This window comes from Sinocyclocheilus anshuiensis, unplaced genomic scaffold, assembly GCF_001515605.1.
Source record: "Sinocyclocheilus anshuiensis isolate Anshui unplaced genomic scaffold, SAMN03320099.WGS_v1.1 scaffold843, whole genome shotgun sequence".
Classification (NCBI taxonomy): Eukaryota; Metazoa; Chordata; class Actinopteri; order Cypriniformes; family Cyprinidae; genus Sinocyclocheilus; species Sinocyclocheilus anshuiensis.
Genome location: NW_015547670.1, coordinates 436,656 through 447,195, shown reverse-complemented (window position 1 = coordinate 447,195; position 10,540 = coordinate 436,656). Strand labels below are relative to the sequence as shown.

General features: G+C 33.9%; 1 protein-coding gene across 1 annotated transcript; it reads left to right on the top strand.

The window, feature by feature from the left end:
• The first annotated feature begins 4,482 nt into the window (after nucleotides 1-4,482).
• On the top strand, nucleotides 4,483-7,106 carry LOC107702734 (homeobox protein zampogna-like). The gene is made up of 2 exons (XM_016505138.1): nucleotides 4,483-4,756; nucleotides 6,328-7,106. The coding sequence occupies exons 1-2, from the start codon at nucleotides 4,483-4,485 to the stop codon at nucleotides 6,777-6,779; spliced, it is 726 nt and encodes a 241-aa protein (XP_016360624.1). The 3' UTR covers nucleotides 6,780-7,106.
• Nucleotides 7,107-10,540: the final 3,434 nt, after the last annotated feature.

The window sequence follows — 10,540 nt, the reverse complement described above, 5'->3', positions numbered from 1 at the left end:
TCCATATTTGACCCAAAGTTGGGTTGAAACAACCCAGCATTTTTTTAGACTGTGTGTGTGTATATATATATATATAACTTGTATAACAAATAACTTTATCCTGCAAATCACTTTCAGGTGTGCAACGTTTATAAATTTATGAATTATATTAATTATTATTATTGTTTTTATTTTTATTTACCTTAAAAAATAATTTGTGCACTGCAATTTTCTTGTTGTGAAAACAAACTCCTTGGAGATTGTTGGCCTAAATTCAGCATCTTTGGACCTGACAGCTCCTATAATGACAATATATATAATATAAAATCGTAAACAAAAAAAAAATTATTATTACAATTAAAAAAAAAAAAAGAAAAGAAAAGAAAGAAATGGCGTGCTCCAATGGAGTTACTGAATATCAGTTCCTGACTATAATTCATCATTTTGATTTCGTAATAACAAACACAAAGCTTTGATGGAAACAAGTGTATGTTCGACCATTACGCACGGCGTAACTCGTTTATCCTTCAGCCCATTCACGGGTTCACCAGAGCTCCTACTCTAATAATGCAGATTAATAGAAAAGTAAACAGAATCATCGGCGAGTTGTCTCTACTAATAGCAAGGATGAACAGCTCCCCTCGCTACTGCAAGGCCATTGGACATACCTGCTGTCAAGGTAAGTGGCCCAGACACTTCAATGTAAATACTCATGGCGACAGAGCGGCGATGCCTCAGGATGAGCCGCTATAGAGAGTGCTGGACAAGAGATATGAATCTACAGAGAGGATTTCTGGACGAATATCAGGACAGGGTGTGGTTAGCTCCCCTAAACAGTGTGTCATAGGCCAAATATTAGTAGTTGGATGGCCAGATTTCTGATAACTACAAGCTAAAAACTGTTGGCTTGACCGCATTTGGTTAAAATAGTATAAATGCATTGTAATAGTTTTAGAATTCTGAAATTATAACTACTGAAATATCAGTAGTCCTAAATCAAAGGAGGAAAATAGCTATGTGGACTGGTTATCTGCATATTCGGAACACAAGAATTATTTTAAGAATTATTTTAAGAGAACATGAGGTCAAAGCTATAAGTCCACTGAATTCATCTTCTAAGCTGTAAAGCGGGCAAACAAGAAGAAAATAAAAGTAAATAAGCTGACTGAAATTGAAAGGACATTAAAGTGATGATAATTATTGAAACCATGGGTAATAAAAATAGAGGAAAAGAGAGAATGTGTGATGAATACAGTTGCATAAGCATAAATCACAACATCTGAATGTTTCGCGTTTTTATAACCCTATGTTGATCTCAAACATCACAACCTGTATGATGTAACCAATGAACAACATATTTACTAAGGAGGAAGGATATTTGCAGACAAAGAATTATTAACAGGCCTTAAATTTGCCACAAATCTCAAGGTGATAAATGGCATATCTTAAGAGAAATCTACAAAGGTTGAGTACTACAGCTTTGGGTGTTATCCTAAATGTAATTTATACTGTCAGCACCTTTACACTGGGAGCTCAGGATGGAAAGCGCCCCCTGCTGGTCCCGTCACATCCGTCATCCAAACGCATGTTCTTTATACAAAACGAAGACATTTTTAATATACGATGAAGACGAGATACCTGACAAGACTGCCATTTTTTCAAGGACCTGAGAATGTGATACAAAATACAAAATAAAATACACTTAAATACAATATAAATGTGTTTTAGACTAGAAACCTCTCTGACATCTGAACAGAAGAGAAATAAACTTGGCCACTGAATCTGATGTGTAATTGCCAAGATGATTTTTTTTTCTGCTGCATCTGACCTGATGAATCAGATTGTTTCTTCAGAGTGAAAAACATTTACAACATTTCAGACCTCCCAATATGGTGATATGGCTTACTCAACATAAACAACAGCAGAGTAATATTTATTTGGTTGACCGTGGTGGAAGTGCAAACAAAAGAAAAGCATCCTGCTAAAAGTTGTTTTAAAAATGTTTTAAACATGAGCCACTTCACAAGATCTGGCCCAGTTTGGTTTGTGAGCACGTATATGTGAAACATTCCACCAAATATATACAAGTGCAGCAAGTTTTTGTCATATTTTTGCCTTAAAGAATGAACTTTTAACTCAGAGTATGTGCACGTATTTTATACAAAGAAAACGGGATATCTTTGTTGAGCATCAGAATCTGTCATTTGGAATAGGGTGAGTGAAAAACACTCAATATACCAAATTAAAGGCATAATTAGCCCAATATGTCACTGTAGGCATAAAATACTTACAAACTTAAAAAAAAACAGAAAATCAAGCCCATGCACTTGGCGATCTCTGTTTCATTCATAACAGTATATCATAATAAAAATGCTGTCTTTATCAGACTGTATACCATGAAATGATGTTGTCACATAGAATTGTTTAAATAAAAAAAGTTGACTTTTTACGAAAGCTGGAAAATTCATTGCTAGTTTCCAGCTGGTTCAAGCCATTAGCTGCTCAAACACACAGACATCAGCTGGCCACATGGAGGTGCTACAATCATATTTCTTGAAAACACAAACGAAGAACAATGGCTTTGAGAATCATTAACAACAAACTGAGATTTACTTCATAATGCCATACAGTCGAAATACTCACATTCACTGGAACTTCGCTGTAAGCAGTTAGTGTGATATTCTGTATAAATCAAAACCTGGAACCGAGAGAGATTTCACAAAACATCAGTATGAGTTATCAATATTACAGGCAGGCTGAAGAGCGTTTATGCAATAGACATTTGAATTGAAATTAACGTTATAAGTGCTTTACAAATAAGCATTCACGAAAAAAAATAAGCATATAAAGCAAAATTATTAAAAAATACATTCTTGAATTCAAGATGCAAAAGTAAAATCCCATTGCTAAAAAAAGAATCAAGCTTGCTTGTTAGCTAGCGTATGATCAGTGTGAACAGACAATAACGTTTACATTTGACAAAAGAGCATTTCGAGGGAAAAGCTGAAGAATAAACGTTTCAGTTCTCCAGACGAAAAAACTTCGTATTTTGTGTTTCAAATAATGAATGCGTTTTAGAATTTAAATGATTAACAACATGCAAGTACATATCTAATACATTACATATAGTTAATATAATAACAAAAAATATATACTGCGTGAAACGGTATTGCATTTTTTAATTTTATTTTCTTTTAGTCCGTTTTATTCAGCGTTACCTTTGAAATTATGACCCCACCAATGGTATTTGGTATTTATATATTTATTGTTTGTTTGTCCGTCCGGATATAAAGTTCAGGACACATCAAAAAAAAAAAAAAAAAAAAAAAAATCATACAACTATACAACTCTTCTAATAACAATGCATCGTGATTTTCCCCCTTGAATTCAATAATGTCTACATGAACTGTCCACACACAAAAAGAGAATTTCATCTCTTCCGTGAATAAAAGAGAACAGAAATGGTGGCGTAAGTTGTTTGACATAATTTGTCAAAATGTTGTCAGCCGAATCAAAGTCAGTGTGGCGTAACCAACATGCGGGAAGCCATTTTGCTGTCCTTTGACAAAATAATCATAATATAGAGAGGGTTTCATATAGACCTTCATGACTCTGTATCAACCCTTACGAAAATTAACCATGGTTTTACTACAAAAAACATGGTTAGTTAAACCGTGGTAACAAATTAACCATGGTTTTGCTACACTAACCATAGTTTAACAATGGTATTTGTTTAGTAAAACTATGGTTATACAAATGGTAATCAATACGCCATGGTTAATTTTCGTAAGGGAAGGTCATAAGGTTTTTCTTAAAATTGTCAGATATGTTGACCATATTTATTGAAAAACGCGTTTTCGTGACGACTGGAGTAGGCTAATCTAAAGATTTTTCCATATTGAACAGAATGTTTGAAAACGTTTTTTTTTTTTTAATGATCAAGTGTACACTTGCGTGTATGAAAGGAGCTAATGTTTTAGTATTAACCTAGTTTTTTTTATTTTTAGAAAATGCTATAAGCGTTTTTCAAAAAACTTATAAAACAACAACAAATACAAAGAACACATATACAGCAATGTTTAAAACTAAATCTAAAAAAAAACAATTTTTTTTTCTTTTTTATCGTCTCGGACATCCTTGTTTGTCATCGAAAAAATGTCTTCAAACCCAACAAAGCCAGAAAGAGCATGTGGTAGTAAACAAGTAAACAGTTTCGATGGGTGTTCAATTCTACACGTCTAGTTTAGAGGGAGGAGCGAACTGCTCCAGAAAGCCCATTGGCACTGTGTCTGGAAAGGGAAGAGAGGAAACTGATGCACACATGGCATTTTCTGACATTTGCTCGTTGATTGGGTCAGAAGACGTTTTGCCGCAATGAAATGACACGCAGAGAGGAAAGCAATTATACTGTGAACTAATTCACCGCCATGAAAGCGCAGGAGCTTCCCAGATAAAAGCGCAAAACTACAGGCCATCGAGCAGGTTACGTAGGGTATGTTTTAAATGGCGAATAACCGCACCTCCTTTTCCATTCACAACATATTAAACCGAGGACCTGCTTGCGAGAAAAATAGCGCTCTTGATGAGGAATACGCAGATGAGCAGGTTCACGGAGAGAGAGAGACGCGGGTTTGTTCAAGCTCATCTCTGCCGGTGGGGACCGCTGGAGCTGAGCGCATCTCTTCCTGTGTGCTCGGGCTGGACTCCTCATCCTCTGACCAGCATTCATGTGAGGAAGAATCAACAGGAGAAGACAATTCACTCGAAAGACGACACGGTGAGACATTAAGACCACTTCACGTATATATAGCCTAGATGGGAGATTGGGTAGTGTTGTAAAACATTTAGTTATTATTACCATGTTTTTTGCACTGTACGTGTGGCAAACTTTGATATTCCCATATTTGTCTGCTACAGATGAATACACTGTGTAAATTAACGTCAATAATAAGAGTGCTGTTATCAGTAGCTGACATTTTTAGACATTGTGCATTAATTTATTGTGGTAATCCATGTTTTCCCTCCCAAAAATAATACATTTGCATCACTCAATTTCAGCTTAAAACATTTTTATTAAAAACGGCACACGTATATGAAGCATTTTAAATGCAACTGGAAACAATTATATAAGTAAAACAGAGACTAATCTTTAACATAACAAATGTGTGTATAGTCGCAATTGTGACAAATATATATGAGCTAATAAACATTTTTATTTTTTTATTTGTGGGTCCAATATAACAAAATTAAACATCATATCATTACACACAACATCACACATGATACAAATCTAAGACATAAATGAAATGATAATTTCTTACCCAAAAAACGGTTTTTGTCTTGTAAATACCTGTAAATATTTTTACACAGAGAAACATTAGATTTATATAGAAATTAGATTTATAATCATGTTAGTGAAAATTAAATGACAGGACTGGTATCTTCAGCGTTCTTTTTTAATAATAGTTTTTAATAATATTTGATCAAATAACATCCACACAAGCTTTTAATATATGTTAACACCTTTTTTTATGCCTTTTAATTGTTAGTCCATATGATTTATGTATTTCTATATTTGTTTCCAATTTTATTTTCTGTTTAAAGTAAAAAGAAAATGAATTAAATGATTTAAAATTACAGAGGACTGGCATAATTATTGTGAAGAAGTATTTGATTACAACAATAAATTAATTTACAACATTTAACATATTCATGTTTTAAATTATAGCTCTGCACTTGACACTAATTTACACAGTTTATATATCAAAGTAATATGTGACCCTGGACCACAAAACCAGTCATAATAGTCAATTTTTCTGAATAAATAAGCTTTCTATTGATGTATGGTTTGTTAGGATCGGACAATATTTGGCCGAAATACAACTATTTGAAAATCTGGAATCTGAGGGTGCAAAAAAATCTAAATACTTAGAAAACCGCCTTTAAGGTTGTCCAAATGAAGATCTTAGCAATTCATATTACTAATCAAAAATTAAGTTTTGATATATTTACGGCAGGAAATTTACAAAACATCTTCATGGAACATGACCTTTACTTAATATCCTAATGATTTTTGGCATAAAAGAAAAATTGATAATTTTGACCAATGCAATGTTTTTTTTGGCTATTGCTACAAATGCAAGCGACTTAAGACTGGTTTTGTGGTCCAAAGTCACATATATCAAAATTTAAGACAGTACAAAAAGCCCGAGGTAAAGAAGCTGAAGTCACTCCTCAATATTGTACGACTATTTTAAGATTTTAATTTTCATATGGACTACTGTATGTAACACAAAGGCCTGTGATTTTCCAAACAAAGCCTAAACCTCTTTTTATCCATCTATACAGACATGGACCAACAGAAATCACAGAGCCGCAACTTTGAAGATAACAACCCCAAATCGAGCAAAAAAAGGTCACGGGCAGCGTTTTCTCACGCACAAGTATACGAGCTGGAGCGGCGCTTTAACCTGCAGCGGTACCTGTCCGGCCCAGAGCGGGCCGACCTGGCAGGAGTGCTCAAACTGACCGAGACACAGGTGAAGATCTGGTTCCAGAACAGGAGATACAAAACTAAGCGCCGACAAATGGCAGCCGAGCTCGCGTTAACTCCTACGACAACACTGGCAAAGAGAGTGGCAGTGAAAGTACTGGTGAGAAACGACCAGAGGCAATACAACGCCGAGGAGCTGCCCAGTCCGTCTGTTCCTCCATTATACCAGTCATTCCCTTACTATCCTTACATGTTCTGCTTCCAGCCGTGGGTCTCAGGAAACACTTTAAGTGGTGGTCTGTACTGATTTACCGGAGCTGTAGCATCATATGGAAAGTGACTGTGGAGACACAAACAGTCAAAAAACAGCCAAAGAGGAAACAAAACTGCAATTCCACCGTGGATTATCAATGCTGAAACTATAATAAACTATATGACCAGAGGAATATAGAGATATACTGATGTTCACTATCAATCATTTCAATAATGATCATTAAGCCAAAGCAAAGACAATTCACTCAAACGAGTTGCTCTCATTTGTAGTTATATCCGTCTTTTTTAATGTTGTACGGTAATGCATTTGGACAAGTAAATTGTATTGCTTTAGATAACAAAATATTAAATTTACCAATTTTGATGCTGTTTTTACTAGATGTAGATGTTTTGACAAAAGTCAGAAAGTGTCTAAATGGTTTTTAGCGTATAATTTGAAACCTAACAATCTTGCGTTTGTAAAATGTTTTGCATTATTGTGCTTTCACATTTTTCAGTTTAATATTTGTTATCTAATGCAAAGGCATTGATGCATTTAAGTGCTGCTTAAGTGTTCAAATGTAGGTCTACTATAAATGCTTTAATATGGAGTGTTTAGCTAGTTTAAAAGGAGTTTTTCTGTTAGCATTTGTCACTGATTAAAGTTCTTGTTTATTTCCATCACAATGGAAAATACACTCTATAGTGCACTAAGTCTTCTAATGTGTCAACTGCTTTAATTCAATGCTTAAATCCAGTCTTAAAGTCACTGTGTTGAACAGAAAAATACAGGTTTAAAAAAAAAGAAGAATTAAGCTGTCTTGAGACAAACTAACCGCAAAAGCAGAAAGCTTAAAGTGGGTTTGTCAACACAACACACAGAGATAAATGCCTTAAAGGCAATAATTTAAGAGGAAGAACTCATCAAAAGATTCTTTGTAAATAATGGCTTGACAGGTGACAGACTATCATACAGATAAAAGCCAATGAAAACACCATCGGTAACATTAAAGTAATAATTCAATACAATTTTAGATAAACCAACACCAAAATCTCTTATTGAAACCATAATGAATTCACAAATATGAAAAGTGAGCCAATCTGGGATTAGAAATACCAAATGATCTAGAGTCTGCCCTGTCTCTGACCTCGCATGCAAGACTGCCGTACATTTTCACGAACAACAACAAAGTCGGTCAGACTGTTTTGACAAGTCTGCAGTCCTGTGTTTGAGAAGGACAGTATCACTGTAAGGTCAAACACGTTTACAAATGAAGTGTTGTTTACGTGCCAAATAACATGCTTTTAAAAAGGGTTTATATGAGATTATTCAACAGCAAACAGTACAAATATAAACATCTATTTGTCTTTATTTCTTTCTCCAATATCAAATCGCTTATATATTAATTAAATATCTAAAATACTGAAATACATGCATGATTTAAATAAAAACTCTAAAATTTAAATGAAATCATCTGCTGATTAATTTCTTTTCATTGACTATCACTGTAAAATGTTTTTCAAGTAGACAAACAATTATTTAAATTTGCTTTACAAAAATAAAAAAATCTATTTTAGTCATTTTACTTAAATATTTCACATTTAATTCAATGTGTCACTTTTCTCTGTGATTTGTTTAGCAATTTACAAGCAATTTCTGAGTGAAAATTGTTTTTCAGTGCCCTAGTGAAAAAAAAGTACTAAAAATTATTTGAAATACATTGATTTTTATTAACTTACATTTATTTTGTACTTTTGGTATACTAACCTGCAAACTTAAAGTCTGCTAAATTGGAACAACTAATGTGCTTAATACGCTTACAGAAGTAGGTCCAAATAAAGATATACTTACTTCAGGTACACTTTAAATATCTTGCATTTAAAGACTGATATTACACAGAGATCATACAATCCTTATTAATAGTGATATCAAAGCACAATTTGGGCATACTATTAAGAAATGTGCATTGTGCAATTAAGAAATACTCCCAAAAAAAGTTTAATAAAAATTTTACATCAGTAAGTCTTAAGTGATGTGTCAATAAATATGTTAACAGATTTGAACTTCGCATGAAATAAATGTATTTTAAATAAATTATGGCATATGATTTTTTATTTTTATTCTTTTGCTAGGGTGGAAAGCAGATCATTTTGCAATAAACTGATTCATATTTAGCCAATTAATTTAGCCTGTTCATTAACTGTAATGAATATCTGAAGTGTTCAGGTAAGGATGATGAGATGTGTGTTATCCCACGTGACTGAGACTGTGCTGCCTTTCACACACACCCGAGGATTATTCAGCTGTTTATTGCAGTAAAAAAAAAAAAAATTGTTGGGAGCGAGAAATATAATTCTATTTCAACCATCACAATATAAAGCAGTTCACATGGGTTTAAGCAGCCCTTTCGTGATATCTGCATGATTCAGATACTGTCAATAGACCATGTCTATGTTGCACAACAGAGTCTGGCTAAAGCCCAGAGCACATTAATCGTGTGCTTGAGGAGACAACACCCTCATAAAGGCGAGAGAATGGAGGTTCAGTATCACCAAAATACAGCATCCATATGCAAACACACTTTGAGACCTTCATCCACTACAGCAATGTTTTACACATAGTCAATCAAGATTCATGGATGAAATCATAGTAACAAACCATGTATTGTTCATTTTGTGAGAGCAAAACACGGATTTCCGTTTACAATCCTCCAACAGAGTACAGAAAGAAAATAACTAAAGTGCACTAAAATATACTTTTATGCCACCTGTGTACCATCAGTACAGAGTGTGCTTGGATAAACGTTTACTATAATGAAATGCAAAAATGCTAGTAAATATAATGCTTTAACAATACTTGCAAAAATATAAGCCTATTGAAAAAAAAGTAGAATCTATATTAACTGGTTTATTTAGCATCACTGAATCAACCTAAATGCATTCATTTATTCCAACAAAACTAATTTTAATGAATTAAATCATGTAAAAAAAAATAGCTCTTCAAGGTAACAATTTTACCATATTTTACGGTGTATGAATATTAGGAAGAATAAATGAACCATGGTGTTTTTTCTAACCCAATTAATGTCTACAATATCAGTTTCTTTTCTAGTAGCTGATTTTGCGAAGATGTTGTTTTGGTGTATTGAATGCTTAAATGTCTCCCAAGTTTCTGTATATTCTTTTTGCTTTCAGTTATAATCTTTTTTTATGATTAAAATAGTTTAATGATGATGGCCTTTATAAGGCCTAAAGTACTCTAGACCTCTCCACAAACACGTGAATAGATCAGCTTCTGAAGAGGAATTAGGGCGCAGTTGAGAGCCATATGGATGTCTGTGTTTATACAAAAAAAAATGTATCGTGAAAAAGTATGTAAACACAGTTTTTGAGTAGAGCAGACGATTTGTGCAGACTAGAGTGAGCAGGCTTCACAAAGACAACAAAAGCGGTTGGGAGAGTTCGCCCACTGCATACACATTATTACCTGCTACGACAAACCCCCTCAGCAATTAAGCCTCACAATGACAGGGGGAAAAAAAAACTCAAATTGTTATTTTGCCGACATTCACTCCGACATTCATCAGTGAGGAAATGAAAATAGGTGAGACAAAGAATTGATTCAAAACACATCAACCATGAGTCGGACCCTCCCAGATCAACTACTGAAGAACAAAGTGTCTGTCTTCAGCCAGGACACTGATTGAGGGATTTCGCACAAAGAACTGTAAGTACTTCCAGAATGTCACACAATTTCCTTGATGAGCAATAAAAAAGGATCAGAGATTCATTATTTCTGGGATGTCTTTTTTTTTT

Bases quoted from the DNA above. Each gene is read 5' to 3' on its own strand.
- LOC107702734 (XM_016505138.1), top strand. From the start codon at position 4,483: ATGGCGAATAACCGCACCTCCTTTTCCATTCACAACATATTAAACCGA. The intron at 4,757-6,327 runs GTGAGACATTAA...CCATCTATACAG, and splicing joins TTCACTCGAAAGACGACACG to ACATGGACCAACAGAAATCA.